The sequence below is a fragment of the Somniosus microcephalus genome, chromosome 14, assembly GCF_052327205.1.
Source record: "Somniosus microcephalus isolate GS21.2 chromosome 14, FLI_Smic_1.0, whole genome shotgun sequence".
In the NCBI taxonomy this organism is placed as follows: domain Eukaryota; kingdom Metazoa; phylum Chordata; class Chondrichthyes; order Squaliformes; family Somniosidae; genus Somniosus; species Somniosus microcephalus.
This window is the reverse complement of record NC_141000.1, coordinates 10,895,558-10,911,583: the sequence shown is the minus strand read 5'-3', so window position 1 is coordinate 10,911,583 and position 16,026 is coordinate 10,895,558. Positions and strand designations below refer to the sequence as shown.

Genomic DNA, 16,026 nt, shown 5'->3' with positions numbered 1-16,026 from the left:
CTGTGGCCATGTTTGATTTAAACCCTTGATTTCTCTGACTGCCACTTTTGCTTTTCTCCTTCCTGTCTTTTGTTTCCCTTTCCTCTGTCTCCCTGCACAGGTTCCCAACCCGCTGCCATTTTAGTTTAAACCCTCCCCCAGAGCACTAGGACATCGTTCCCGGTCCTGCCCCGGTGCAAACTGTCTCGTTTGTACTGGTCCCACCTCCCCCAGAACTGGTTCCAATGTCCCAGGAATTTGAATTCCTCCCCCTTGCACCATTCCTCTAGCCACGTATTCATCTGAAATATCCTTCTATTTCTACTCTGACTAGCACGTGGCACTGGTAGCAATCCTAAGATTACTACCTTTGAGGAACTGTTTTTTAATTTACCTCCTAACTCCCTATATTCAGCTTTTAGGACCTCATCCTGGTTTTTACCTATATCGTTGGTACCTATATGCACCATGACAAGTGGCTGTTCACCCTCCCCCTCCAGAATGTCCTGCAGCCGTTCCGAGACATCCTTGACCCTTGCACCAGAGAGGCAACATACCATCCTGGAGTCTCGTTTTCGGCCGCAGAAACGCCTATCTGTTCCCCTTACAATAGAATCCCCTATCACTATAGCTCTCTCGCTCTTTTTCCTCCTGACCTGTGCAGCAGAACCACCCATGGTGCCAGGAAGTTGGTTGCTGCTGCCTTCCCCTGATAAGCCATCTCCCTCAACAATATCTAAAGCGGTATATCTGTTTGAGAGGGGGATGGTCACAGGGGACCCCTGCACTGCCTGCCTGCGCCTACTACTCTGCCTGGCGATCACCCATTCCCTTCCTGCCTGTGCAGCCTTTACCTGCGGTGTGACCAACTGATTAAATGTGATATCCACGACGTCCTCAGCATCGCGAAAGCTCCAGTATGTATCCATTCACAGCTCCAGCGCCGCAATGCGGTCCGCCTGTAGCTGCAGCTGGATACACTTCCCGCACACATGGTTGTCAGGGATCTGGGAAAGGCCGGAGATGCGGAGGTCCTGTCGATATTAACGGCAGGACCTCGTTAGCATTTGCTTCTTCCGTTTTCCACCCGCCCGGCCCGGCAGCCGACCAGATCGACGGGCTTGCTGGCTGCCGGGTGGGAAAAGCAGCAGCAGGAGTGCTCTTAAAAAGCACTGACCCACTGGAGCCGACCGCTGGAGCCTCCGTTTCGCTGCCAGGTTTCCTGAGCCCTGGGAAACCCGTCTGGCAACTGTTAAACTTAAATCAGGCTCCCAGTTGCACCGTGAGAGCACCATTTTAAGTATGTTAACAACATGTCCCGCCTCTCCAAGATGGGTCACACGCAAGTCTCGCAACCCGCCACCCCAAAAATGGCGGCAGGTGCGTACGGGGCGGGCTGGGGACGCCTTCCCTAATTTTTTGATTTTTAACCCAACTCACCCACCCAAACCCCTCCCACCCATCATTTGGGGGTGGTCCTCTTTTAGCTTGAACCAATTATCTGTAAATTAATAGAACTTTAAATAAAAATTATCAAATTAAATTAAAATTACATTGGCCGGGGTGATGATGCACTCCAGTCCCCGCGGCGCCCACCGGTCACGGAAGGCCTCGGGCGTGCCGGCGGACACCGAGTGCTCCATCTCCAGGGCCACCCCATTGCGAACATAGCCGCGGAAGAGAGGCTACAGGCAGTCGGGCCGAACAACCCCCTCGACCGCCCGCTGCCTGCACCAGTTAATGGCCACTTTGGCCAGGCCCAGGAGCAGTCCCACGAGGAGGTCCTCCGACCTGCCCTCTCCCCTCCGCTCATTTGGAGGTGGTGGGTGGGGGGGTGTGCAGGGTTAATTTTAAGGCCAATATGTCTGATCCAGTTTCATGTAAGTTTGTTAAACATTTATAATACGCTTATCTTTTAGTTATCATGGCGGAGTTGCTATGGTTACAACTGGTGCTGCTGGCTTGTGGGAGAGTCAATTCCATGTTCCAAGTGTGTGAGATGGCGAGCTTGTACCACATGGTGTTGCTAAGCACATATTTTGTAAAAACAACTGTTGATTTTATATTAAAGAAGCTTTTCTGGGGTTATGACAACAAATGATCGGCCCATTCAAAAGAATGTTATACCTTTATTGATATTTGAACAGAAGGATAACTTTTTTTTTGTAAGGGCAGGAGTAATTCAAAAATCGATGTTGAAGCCACTTTTTCTGACATTCGGATAGGATTTATAGAGCTGGCGATGCAGCTTTATTTTGATAAGATTTCTTTTTTAAAAACATTCTCATTCTCTTTGGCATTTTTCGGTGTGATATCGATCAGAGTGAGGGATGTTTGTTCTGGGGCACCTCACATTTTGGGCACCCATTGTCAGTATCAAGCTCTCTCGGGTCAGGTGTGGCGCAGTAAAGCTCCCTCTATTTTGCCCCAAAAGTCAATCTCGGCCCCTAGTTTAGAAGAGCATTCCATACTACACCAATGTGGCATTTTTTCATTTTCTACAACAGTTTAAGGGCAGTTTTCTGACCCCATGCTGACTAGGAAGTGGATTAAGATTGTCAACCTTAGCAAAAAGGCCAGATTTACTCTGGGATTGCTTCTGACTGTGAGACCCAGGCACCAGGAGCTGGTGACCCAAGTACCCTGCGCAATGTAAAAAACGCTTGTGTGTCTGCTAGTTTCTAAGTCAGGTGGGATTAGATTAAACCGTGTTACTCCTAACCGTGTAAGTGTGTAGCATAAATCAAACCAGATTGGGCCAGAAATTCGGGTCGGGGGGCTTCCTGTGGGTGCAAGCCCCCGACCTGCACTGACCTAGCGCGCCGGCCGTTGTGCTGTGGGCCCGCGTGGGATTCCGATCCTGGGCCTGCTCCAACTGCCGGCGCGCAGTGCTTGCGTATCCCAGGGGCGCAGTTAGTTCGATGCGTCCCCTGGGATCACGTGGGCCATGGAGTGCCAATGGTAGCAGGGAATCTCTATTCATAGATTTGACAGGAAGCCCTGTCAAATCTATGAATAGAGATCATCGCCAAAACCTAACTAAAACTTCAAATAATTTTTATTTTTTTTAAATCACATTTTTAAAATAACTATAAATTACATAAAATAACTATTTTAAACAATAATTTAAATTTTTGAAAAAATTAATTAGTTTTTAACGGGGCTAAAAATAACCTTACCTTTATTTAAAGTATTTAAAAATAATAAACCTGTGGAAAAAATGTTTTAATTTTACTTAATTCACCACTTACCTTGTTAAAAGCAGGCCCTACGACTGCTTTTTATAAGCGTAGCTCCTGGAGACTTACCCTCCCGGAGAAAGCTGTAAAAAAATCGGAAGTTCCAGGTGTACGCGCTGCCTCTCCGCCGCACGCGTTTCACCTGTGAACCCCTTCCTTCAAGGGAACGGAAGTTCCGGTTTCCAGCGCATGCGCAGTGCATGCACAAAACCGGCACTTTCGTTGGCCTTAGGCGTGAATACCCAGCGCGTACTCACCCGTGGGGACCCGAAGTTCTGGCCCAAGATTGTGCATTATAGTGAAAGTTTACTTCTGATTGGTAATAATGTGCTTCTAAACTTCCAGATGGCATAACATTTCCATTGTAAACTACTACTCTGCAATAACTATTGCACCTTATACTTTCAACTGACACTTTTTAAATAGAACTGTAATTAACTTAAAATGCTTGAAGTTTGAAATGTTTGGCATTCTAGTTTAAGGGCTAAAAATTGAGTAGCGCCCCCGCGCCGGATATTGAGTGATTGCACCCCAAGAGGGAAGCGGGGCATTACTGGAAGCGCCCCGTATCCCCCTTGGGGCGCTGCGAGTCAATATCGCGGCGCTACATGCCGCGGCATTGGAGGCCTTCCTCTCCCTCTTAAAGGGGAGGGGCCTTGCGCAGCGCGACCCGGGGCCCAGCTGGGCCCACGGGGATCGGAGTGCTGGCAAAAGAGCCCGGCACTCGAGAAGTGCTGGGCTCTTGGAGCGCAGCCGGCACTCCGTGGGGTGGGGGCGTTCAGGAGGCCGGGGACGGCAGCGGAGGCAGGTGCTGGCAGGTGGCCAGCAACAAAAATGGCCGGCCCTCACCTCGCCTTTAAATAGCGCCTCCCCGGCCGCTGGTAGGCCCCCCTGACCCTGTCGGACATAGCGCCCAACGGTAAGTCGGGGCACTCCCGAAGATCGCGAGCGGGGCGCTGCACATGTGATGATGTCATCGCTGGTGGCGCAGCGCGCGGGACGCTACTAGTTAGCGCTGTCGCTACCGGTTAGCACCGCCGCTAACCGCCTGCTTAATTTCGCGGGCGGCGCCGCGCCCAGGCGCTAGATGCTTTACGCCCCGTTAGCGCCCTCCTTAGGGCACTAATGGGTGGCGCAAAGCAACCCAATTTTTCCCCCTAAGCCTCTATCTTGGTTGATGAGGGATCCAAAATGGCAATCAGAGGGATGCAAATGCAGTCAAAGGAAAACCAAGAAATGTTGAAAATGCACAGCAGGTTGATTAGCATCTGGTAAGAGCAGTTACTGTTTCGGGCATATACCTTCATCCGCATGCAAATGTCCATTAAAACTGGAAAAAAACAGGGACAGTGCCAGAAGAACCGGAAGTGTGTCCATGCAGCAGTGTTGAAGTTAGAAGAAACTAGAAGGGAACAAATGAAGCCTCAAGGCTTTGAGCTCTTCACAGTCTGACAAGAAATCTTCCATCAGTGAGCAGAACTTGGCAAAGGTGTGTTGTCTTCGGAGCTTTCAGTACATTGTTTGTGGCAAAACAGTAGGGCCAACGGTAATTGGTTTGATGTTCCAGAAGACGATAGCTTGAATGGAGAGCTTCGGTGTCATAGCTCAGGGTCAAACATGACAGTTACACTCTAAAAGGGAGCTAGCAAGCAATGGGAAACCTTTATTGTCTTGTCTGGGGAGGAGGGCAGTGTTGAGAGGATCTAATTAAATACATATTTTGGTTCTGTCTTCACAAAGGAGGACACAAATAACCTCCCAGAGATGCCGGGGAACATAGGGTCTGATGAAAGGGAGGAACTGAAAGAAATCAGTATTTGTAGGGAAATGGTGTTCGGGAAATTGACGGGATTCAAGGCCGATAAATCCCCAGGGCCTGATAATCTACATCCTAGGGTACTTAAGGAAGTGGCCCTAGAAATAGTAGATGCATTGCTGATCATCTTCCAACATTCGATGGAATCTGGAACAGTACCCATGGATTGGAGGGTAGCTAATGTTACCCCACTATTCAAAAAAGGTGGTAGAGAGAAAACGGGGAATTACAGACCGGTAAGCCTGACATCGGTAGTGGGGAAAATGCTGGAGTCCATTATAAAAGATGTAATAGCAGAGCACTTGGAAAACAGTGACAGGATCGGACAAAGTCAACATGGATTTACAAAAGGTAAATCGTGCTTGACTAATCTACTGCAATTTTTTGAGGATGTAACTGGTAAAATAGATAAGGGAGAACCAGTGGATGTGGTGTATTTGGACTTTCAGAAGACTTTCGATAAGGTCCCGCATAAGAGATTAGTGTGTAAAGTTAATGCACATGGGATTGGGGGCAAGGTATTGACTTGGATAGAGAACTGGTTGGCAGACAGAAAGCAAAGAGTTGGAATAAACGGGTCTTTTTCCGAGTGGCAGTCAGTGACTAGTGGGGTACCGCAGGGATCGGTCCTTGGACCCCAGCTATTCACAATATATATTAATGATCTAGACGAGGGAACTAGATGTAATATCTCCAAGTTTGCAGACGACACAAAGCTGGGTGGTCGTGTGTGCTGTGAGGAGGATGCCGAGAAACTCCAGGATGATTTGGACAGGTTGAGTGATTGGGCAGAAGCATGACAGATGCAATATAACGTGGATAAATGCGAGGTTATCCACTTTGGTGTCAAAAACAGGAAGGCAGATTATTATCTGAATGGCAATAGATTGGGCGAAGGGGAAGTGCAACGAGACCTGGGTGTCCTTGTGCACCAGTCGCTGAAGTCGCATGCAGGTGCAGCAGGCGGTTAAGGCAAATGGTATGTTGGCCTTCGTAGCGAGAGGGTCTGAGTACAGGAACAAGGATGTCTTGCTGCAGTTGTATAGGGCCTTGGTGAGACCACATCTTGAGTATTGTGTGCAGTTTTGGTCACCTTATCTAAGGAAGGATGTTCTTGCCATGGAAGGAGTTCAGTGAAGATTCACCAGGCTGATACCTGGGATGGCAGGAATGACGTATGAGGAGAGATTGGGTCGATTGGACTTATACTTGCTGGAGTTTAGAAGAATGAGAGGGGATCTCATTGAAACTTATAAAATTCTGACAGGACTGGACAGACTAGATGTAGGAAGGATGTTCCCGATGGTCGGGGAGTTCAGAACCAGGGGTCACAGTCTAAGGATAAGGGGTAAGCCATTTAGGACAGAAATGAGGAGGAATTTCTTCACCCAGAGAGTGGTGAACCTGTGGAATTCTCTACCACAGAAGGCAGTAGAGGCCAATTCATTAAATATATTCAAGAAGGAGTTAGATATATTTCTTAAGGCTAAAGGGATCAAGGGATATGGGGAGAAAGCAGGGACAGGGTACTGAATTTGGATGATCAGCCATGATCGCATTGAATGGCGGAGCAGGCTCGAGGGGCCGAATGGCCTACTCCTGCGCCTATCTTCTATGTTTCTAAGATGTTGACCAACATCTGCTTTATGTTGGCGGTCAAATAAACAAAATAGCCCCAGGAATAATTATCATTGGGGTTGTTGTAGAAGTGGCCTTGCTTTTGATCCTGAGTAAACATATAGTTAAAACCACTTTCCCCCTTGAATTGTGATGTCATTTCTACACCGTCAATTTATACAGCAGTGGGATTTCCAAGCAATGAAATCCATCCCTTTCACTGCAAAGAACATGAAAGTGAACTCAAACTGTTGATTTTGGTGATGGATTAGTAATTTTTTGGGGCAGAGGTGTTAATGGTTTTAACCTTAAAACCCTACGTCTACATGCACAAGAAAAGTCTGTTGGAAGCAGTGGCAGTAACGTGAAATTCTTCACAACACAAATGAGTGACTGGCCTGGTATATTGGTATGTTCTCTTCAATGCTGCTGCAGTCTGTCTTTATAGACATTGTAAGGGGGGGGAAATGGTGCAGTTTTTTCCTTTCCCATTTACTCCCAGTCCCCTCCTCCTTGCTGCAATAACTACTACTTGCCTTTATATAGTGCCTTTAACATTAAGAAATGCCCCAAGTTGCTTCACAGATGGGCCTAAATAAATGAATTCCAAGCTAGGAAGAGAGAGATTAGATGGGGTGACTGAATGTTTGGTTGTAGATAGGTTCTGCGAAGGTTTTTAAAGGTGGAAGGAGATGTGGAGAGGTGCAGGGATGGACTTCCAGAAAATTACACCAAGTTGGCTGAAGGCTGTGCCTGTCGCTTGTGATGGGGTGAAAGGAAGACGGGGTGCACAGAAGGATGGAGTTGCAAGAATGGAATGTTTGAGAAGAGATACAGGGCTAGACAAAATTGCAGACATAGTGTGGGCCAAGACCATGGAGGGATTTAAGGATGAGGATGTTCCATTTATTATGCTACAAGAGCCATTGTAGATCAGCGGGGGGATGAGGGTGATTGGTGAGCAGGTCTTAGTGCCGGGCAGGATAGGGGCAGCAGGGCTTTGGACAAGTGTGAATTTACTGATGTCAGAGGATGGGAGGCTAGCAAGGAGAATTTCAGAGTAGTCATGAACATAAGAACATAAGAAGTAGGAGCAGGAGTAGGCCATACGGCCCCTCGGGCCTGCTCCGCCATTCAATAGGATCATGGCTGATCTGAACCTAGACTCACGTCCACTTCCCTGCCCTCTCCCCGTAACCCCTAATTGCCTTATCTGCTAGGAAACTGTCTATCTCTGTTTTAAATCTATTTAATGTTGCAGTTTCCACAGCTCTCTGGGGTGGCAAATTCTATAGATTTACTACCCTCTGAGTGAAGAAGTTTCTCCTCATCTCAGTTTTGAAAGGGCAGCCCCTTATTCTTAGATTATGCCCCCTAGTTCTAGTCTCACCCATCAGTGGAAACATCCTCACCGCATCCACCCGATCAAGCCCCCTCACAATCTTATATGTTTCGATAAGATCGCCTCTCATTCTTCTGAACTCCAATGAGTAGAGTCCCAACCTACTCAACCTTTCCTCATAAGTCAACCCCCTCATCTCCGGAATCAACTGATGACTGGAGGTGGCAAAGATTTGCAACAGTCATGAGGGGTTGGGCTGTGGGAAGGTAGAGTGGTGGAGTCGGGCAAATTCAGTAGCAAAGGAGCAGAGTTTGTGGCAAGGCCGAAGACGACGATTTTGCAGAGGATGCAGTTTATAGTAATCCTGAGGAACTGGGCTGTGGGTAGGTGGAGATCTGCTTGCTTCCACCCTAGGATGGAAAGGGGAGGAAGCATCGGGTATATAAGCCAAAGTTCTAAGGGAAAAAGAGAGAGGCAAAAGGTAGCTGTGTTTATAATTGTGTAGCTCAGATACTGCTTATTATTAAACACGTTCTGTTCCACATACAGTTGTGCTTGGTGATTCTTTGAAAGAAGTTTCCTGTTACAGGAAACTCGTTTAAACGGCACCTAAATAACCGGAATTCTCTATTAACCGGCAAAATTCTCGCTCCGAAAACAACACCTCAATAACCGGAAATGTTGCCGAGTCCGAGTCTCCCGCGGTGGCCGAGTTAGTCAGTGGGGGTAGTTCTCCAAACTGCCACTACTCGGCTTTTTGGCGCTGTCGGAAGTCCGAACACCTCAATAACGGGAGTCTGACTCTCCCGCGCTGCCGGGAGTCTCTTCCGATCCGCCATTTTTCTGTTTACTGTATAAGTTTTGTTTTACTGTTAAGTAATTAAAGAGTTATGGATTACCCTCAACTGGCAGTACTGTACTTAATCAAGCATCGTCCACCATCCATTTAACACAACATTCTGTAGGTAAGTACCCAATTACTGTATACTGCACATTTCTAGATTTTTAAAATTTTTGTTTGTTAAAAATAGCCTCGGTAGATAACCCTCTCCATCATCCGGAATTTTTAATCAACCGGCACCATCCTGGTCCCGTCAGTGCCGGATACCAAAGAGTTTCCTGTATCTGGTGCTGTATGCAGGGGAGGGGGCTTCACATTTATCCCAGGATGGATGGAGGCATATTCACCTTCTCACAGATCAGTCCCGCAGAATATTAGCAGATTCTGCGAATGGAAGTTGCCTTCTGGTATCTTACCCAAGTGGCCATGCTTGTGCGAGCCTTCACAGCGAGCGCTGGCAGACTGTTTGACCATGGAAGATGTTACGGCCAAACCCAATCCTGCTTCACCCAACATTCACACATTCATACTTCCAGTTAGGGGGAGTACAGAATAGAAATCAGGAGCAGGAACATGGGACGATTTTTCCCTCATTAAGACAGGAATGGCATTTGTAAAATGGCCTCTTGGCTGAGGTAACAGAGGGCTGCTGGTACCTGTGGAACTGTATTGCAGCAAGAGTTTAGCAGCTTCAGGTGACGGTGGGTGGGGATGAACATTAACACTATGGCCTAGAAATTCAGTATAGCCACGTTTGGGGCGCTACAGCCGGGCGGCCGCTAAAGTTTGCGCCTGGCGCAACTTCGCGCCACCTTCGCCGATATTCAGTGGCATCGCCCCAAGAGGTTGCTGCTGCGCTAAAACAGGCGATGCACGACTATCATTAGGTGCTAAGCCGGTGGCCCGGGGCGAAACCCCCGAGGGCGGGCGCAGCGCAGGTGCGGCGAGCTGCTGATTGACGGCAGACACTCTGGCGCCGGTGAGCTCTTAAAGGGGGAGGGTGGATTTGTTTTTTTGAAAGGCCGAGACTAGTGTATTTGTGTTTTTTGAAAGGCCGAGACTGCTCGATTTGTGTTTTTGGGGGGGGGGGCTTCTCTCCATTAGTTTGTTATGTGGGAAGGGCACAGAAGTATCAAAGTAATAAATGTTCTTAAATCGCACTGTCCATGCTTTCTTTTGGAAGTCCTGGTTGCCCTGCTTGGCTGAGGGCTTGTGGAGCGGCTACATTCATCTTGTGCCACAAGCCATTCCCTGAGAGGGGGCCTAGAACCGACGTTCAATAAGCCGCCGACGGGCGGCCCTTGCACTTTCTGCCTCCCTCCTGTGCTGGTCCTCCTCCTCCTCCTCCTCCTCTGGTGGTCCTCCAATGTCTGGTGGCAGTGGCTGAGTCCTGCGGATAGCCAGGTTGTGCAGCATGCAGCACACGACCACGAAATGGGAGACTCGCTCAGGCGAGTACTGTAGGGCTCCTCCGGAACGATCCAGACAGCGGAACCGTTGCTTCAGGACGCCGATTGTTTGCTCAATGAGGTTCCTGGTTGCTTGATGGCTGTCATTGTATCCCTCTTCAGCAGGGGTGCTGGGCACACGGAGCGGGGTCATCAGCCAGGAGCACAAAGGATAGCCTTTGTCCCCGAGAAGCCATCCTCGTGGGTGAGGCTGGGCCTGGAACATGTCTGCCACAGAAGTCTGGCACAGGATGAAGGCATCGTGGCTGCTGCCTGGAAAGCGGGCATTGACAGCTAGGATGAGCTGCCTGTGGTCACACACCAACTGCACGTTGAGCGAATGGTAGCCCTTCCGGTTGCGGTAATCCTCGGCATGCTCTAGAGGTGCCCGCAAAGCCACATGCATGCAGTCAATGGCGCCCTGCACAATGGGGAAGCCCGCTAATGCTGCAAAGCCCATTGCACGCTGTTGCTGCTTGACAAGGGCCATGGAGAAGGAGATGAACTGACGTCTCCTTCTGAAAAGGGCATTGGTCACCTGGCGGATGCAGCAATGTACGGCAAACTGGGAGATGTTGGAAATGTCCCCAGCAGCGGATTGGAAGGAGCCGGTGGCATAGAAGTTGAGAGACACCGTCACCTTCACTGCCACCGACAGAGACGTCCTGCTCCTCAGCTGTGGCTGCAGATCTCTGCGAAGCAGGTGGCAGATCTCAGTGACCACCGCCCTTCGGAATCGCAGCCTCCGAACACACTGCTCGTCACACATGTTCAGATATGAGAACTGCTGGCGGTATACCCTGGGTGGGTAAGGCCTCCTTAGCCGACGCCTGTTGCCCCTTCTCCCTCTGGCCATGACTGCCACTCTCTCACGGCGTCTCTGAGCCCTTTGAATGCAATGGAGAAGGCCAACGTTTGCACCCATTGCAGCCCCCATTATATGTTTCCAATCAATGCTATGGCTCTGAAGTTAAAGACAAGTGCAAAGCTGTGGCCTGAAGCCACAAGTACCTGTGCGAGTGTTGAGCCAAACCAGAAAGCTCTCTACCTTTGTCTCTCTGAAAAGATCCGTCTCTCACAAAGAAGGAGTGTTGCAAAATGGCTGCCATTTCTACTGCAGGAGGAGTGCCCTTTAATTAGCGCCCCCCGCGCCCCGCAGCGACTGGGAACCATTCCCCTCTACCAGTCGCTAGGGGCGCCAGGCGCGCAATAGGCCGGCGCCACTGAATTTCCGGTTTGGGGCGCACAAAGGGCATTGCACGATGAAATGACGTCGGGATCTGCGCGCGCAGCTGAGCGCGCGCAAAGGCTTTGCGCCGCCACTAAATCTTTACTGAAGTTGGGGAGAGGCGCAGATCGCGCGGCGCCCGGCCGCTAGCCGCCTAGCGCCCCACATCTCCTCCTCCTAAGGCGCTAGCGGCTGGCACAAACAACTGAATTTCTAGGCCTATCAGTTTTAAAGTAATTCAATGTAAACAGTAGCCCCAAATTTAATTTATGTTGGAATATTTCGTAGAATTGCAATGCTGTTTGCAAAAGTTGTGTTGCGATAAATTGCAGCAAAGTTAACACCTGTGGGGCACTTGGTTGGTGTTCAGTTTGAATATTTATCATTTTGTGCCAGGTGCTGAAGAACACGGAGATCATAGGTGTAGTGGAAGGAGGAGACATTCTGGAGGAGAGGCTGAGGTCCGTCAGAGAAACTGTAAAGCGGCCTGTTGGCGGTTTCCTTTTGGATGGTTTTCAGGGAGCGGACATGCCCAATGACTCCAAACTGAACTTAATCTCCTCGGTCACAGGAGAACTGCCTGAAGACAAACCAAGGTAGGGGAAAACATAAAATGTGGCAATCGCCGTGTCTTAGTTAAACAAGTATTACTGTAGTACGCAGCCTAATGTTTGCTTCCAATTTCCACCCTCCCTCACCTTCACATGGTCCATCTCCGACTTCTCTTTCTCGAATTCTCTGTCTCTAATTCTGGGGCTAGGCTATCGACCAACATAAGCCCACGGACTCCCACAGCTACCTTGACTACACTTCCTCCCACCCCACTTCCGATAAGGACTCTATTCCATTCTCCCAGTTTCTCCATCTTCATCCCATCTGTTCTAATGATGCCACCTTCCATACCAGTGCTTCCGATAAATCTTCCTTTTTTCTCAATCGAGGATTCGCCTCTACCGTGTTTGACAAGGCCCTCGACCATGTCCGTTATATTTCCCGCATTCTGCTCTCACCCCTTCCCCTTCTTCCCCTTTTAGCATTCCAAAGGGACCGTTCCCTCCGCGACACTTTGGTCCACTCCTCAATCACTCCCTCCCCTTCCCACGGCACCTTCCTGTGCAGCGCAGGAGATGCAACTCCTGCCCTTTTACCTCCTCCCTTCCCACTGTCCAGGGCCCCAAACACTCCTTCCAGGTGAAACAGCAAGTTACTTGTACATCTTGCAATTTAGTATACTGTGTTCGCTGTTCACGATGCGGTCCACTCTACATTGGGTAACCGCTTTGCAGAACACTTCCGTTCAGTCCGCAAGCCTGACCCCGAGCTTCTGGTCGCCTGTCACTTTAATTCTCCGCTCCACTCCCACTCTGACCTTTCTGTCCTCGGCCTCTTACACTGTTCCAACGAAGCTCAACGTAAGCTCGAGGAACAGCACCTCATCTTTCTATTGGACACCTTACAGCCTTCTGGACTCAACATTGAGTTCAGCAATTTCAGACTATAACCTCTGCCCTATATTTTCAGCTGGCAGCTGTTGATGATTCTGCTATTTCCATTTACACCTCTTCTAGACCCATCTTTTGTTTCTTTACTTGTCCCATCTCCTTTTGCTTTGTACAACCATACCTTTTGTCATTTCATCATCCCTGCCTTCCAGCCTATCGCAGACCTTTCCTTTTGTTCTTTCCTCCTCACCCGCCTTTCCCTGCCCCTGCACTTGCTTAAAACCTGGTATAGTTCTGACAAAAGGTCATCGACCTGAAACGTTAACTCTGTTTCTCTCTCCACAGATTCTGCCTGACCTGCTGAGTATTTCCAGCATCTTCTGTTTTTGTTTCAGATTTCCAGCATCTGCAGTATTTTGATTTTGTATTAGTGTCCATCCACTGGATGTCACCAGCGCTCTTATTTAAAAGCAGACTAGCGACATCTAGGAGCAGCAAACTGATACTGCATGTCTGTCAATTGGAATATTTTTTCAAATTCAACAACGTTTAACCTGACATCCACTCTGCATCCGGCAGTCTAAAGTTCGAGGAAGGATTCCATTTTTGAGCGCAGGATTTCCTTTCTCATTGGCTAGTTTTTACCTTCAAGGCAACACTTAAAATGCAGATCCATTGTAGAAAACATCCTCAAGTCACAGGCACATAAATTCTTCTCCATCCTGTGATTTCTTATACGGCCCCACGACTTGGAGTCTGTGGTGGGCGCTCTCCTTTTCAGAATGAGTCCTGCTCCTTCCATCGTAGTTTACATCTCACATATTGAGTAGAATGGGCCTATACTCGCTGGAGTTTAGAAGAATGAGAGGTGATCTCATTGAAACGTATAAAATTCTTAAGAGGGCTTGACTGGGTAGAGTAGAAATTTCTTAACTCTTTGGATTTCAAGACTGAGATCAATAGAATTTTGGATTCTTAAGGGAATCAAGGGATATTAGTGGAAACTCGCCATGGTGATTAATCAATCCAGATTTGTGGGCGGGGCCGGCCTCTAGCGCAATGTTTTTCAAACTAGCGCAATAGATCGCGGAAACTCCATTTGCGCCGGACGTCATTTGCGATTGAAATTCCGCCATCTTTTGCGTTGGTTTGGCCGATTTCCGGGTGAATTGCGCTGAAAAAGCCAACACAACCTAATGGAAACTCCTGCCTCACATGTTTTATGAGCATTGCTCATGTTTCTTTTCACTGTAGGGGGGGAAATGATCAGATTTCAAACAGGTCTCTGCTGAGGGCATGTAGAAGGCAGCAACATGAAGTAACCTCTGTTACCAAGTTATTTCAAGACAATTGTTTATATTACAGTTAAAGAAAAAAATAACTTGCATTTATATAGCACCTTGCATGACATCAGGACATCCCAAAGCGCTTCACAGCCAATGAAGTACTTTTGAAGTGTCGTCACTGCTGTAATGTAGGAAAGTAACAACAACAACTTGCATTTATATAGCACCTTTAACATAGTAAAACGCCCCAAGGCGCTTCACAGGAGTGTTATAAGACAAGAAATTGACACCGAGCCACGTAAGAAATGAGGGCAGATGACCAAAAGCTTGGTCAAAGAGGTAGGTTTTAAGGAGTGTCTTAAAGGAGGACAGAAAGGCGGAGAGGTTTAGGGAGGGAATTCCAGAGCTTAGGGCCTTGGCAGCTGAAGGCACGGCCACCAATGGTTCAGCGGTTATAATCAGGGATGCTCAAAAGGGCAGAATTAGAGGAGCGCAGATATCTCCGGAGGGTTGTGGGGCTGGAGGAGATTACAGAGATGAGGAGCAAGGCCATGGAGGGATTTGAAAACAAGGATGAGAATTTTGAAATCGAGGCGTTGTTTAACTAGGAGCCAATGTAGGTCAGCGAGCACAGGGGCGATGGGTGAACAGGACTTGGTGCGAGTTAGGACACAGGCAGACGAATTTTGGATGACCTCAAGTGTACATAGGGTAGCATGTGGGAGGCCAGCCAGGAGTGCGTTGGAATAGTCAAGTCTAGAGGCAAAAAGGCATGGATGAGGGTTTCAGCAGCAGATGAGCTGAGGCAGAGGCGGAGACGGGCAATATTATGGGGATGGAAATAGGCGGTCTTAGTGATGCTGCGGACATTTCAGGGTCAAATATGACACCAAGGTTGCGAACAATCTGGTTCAGCCTCCGACAGATGCCAAGGAGAGGGACGGAGTCAGTGGCTAAAGAACGGAGTTTGTGCTGGGGACCGAAAACAATGTCTTCGGTCTTCCCAATATTTAATTGGAGAAAATTTCTGCTCATCCAGTACTGGTTGTCGGACAAGCAGTCTGACAATTTAGAGACGGTGGAGGGGTCGAGAGACCTGGTGGTGAGGTAGAGCTGGGTGTCGTCAGCATACATGTGGAAACTGACGCCGTGTTTTCAGATGATGTCGCCGAGGGGCAACACATAAATGAGAAATAGGAGGGGTCCAAGGATAGATCCTTGGGGGACGCCATAGGTAACTGTGCGGGAGCAGGAAGAGAAGCCATTGCAGGCGATTCTCTGGCTATGATTAGATAGATAAGAATGGAACCAGGCGAGTGCAGTCCCACCCAGCTGAACAACGGTGGAGAGGCGTTGGAGGAGGATGGATTGGTCAACCGTGTCAAAGGCTGCATTCAAGTCAAGAAGGACGAGGAGGGATAGTTGACCTTTGTCACAGTCACAAAAGGTGTCATTTGTGACTTTGAGGAGAACTGTTTCGGTACTGTGGCAGGGGCGGAAACTGGATTGGACGGATTCAGATATGGAGTTCCGGGAAGGATGAGCAAGGATTTGGGAGGCGACAACATGTTCAAGGACTTTGGAGAGTAAAGGGAGGTTGGAAATGGGGCGGTAGTTTGCAAGGATGGAGGGATCAAGGGTTGGTTTTTTTGAGGAGAGGGGTGACGACGGCAAATTTGAGGGAGAGTGGGACAGTACCTGAGGGGAGAGAACCGTTAACCTTGAGGTGGCTCACCACCACCTTCTCGAGGGCAACTAGGGATGGGCAATAAATGCTGGACTTGCCAG

The 16,026-nt window shown here is 48.8% G+C and overlaps 1 protein-coding gene across 3 annotated transcripts in view; it reads left to right on the top strand.

Moving 5' to 3' along the window:
• qtrt2 (queuine tRNA-ribosyltransferase accessory subunit 2) overlaps window positions 1-16,026 on the top strand; it is a 49,032-nt gene that overhangs the window by 12,653 nt on the left and 20,353 nt on the right. For all 3 annotated transcript variants that reach the window (XM_086006234.1, XM_086006236.1, XM_086006235.1), the window contains one exon: window positions 11,907-12,106. In XM_086006234.1, coding sequence (XP_085862360.1) covers window positions 11,907-12,106 — 200 coding nt within the window. The remainder of the gene's footprint in view (window positions 1-11,906; window positions 12,107-16,026) is intronic.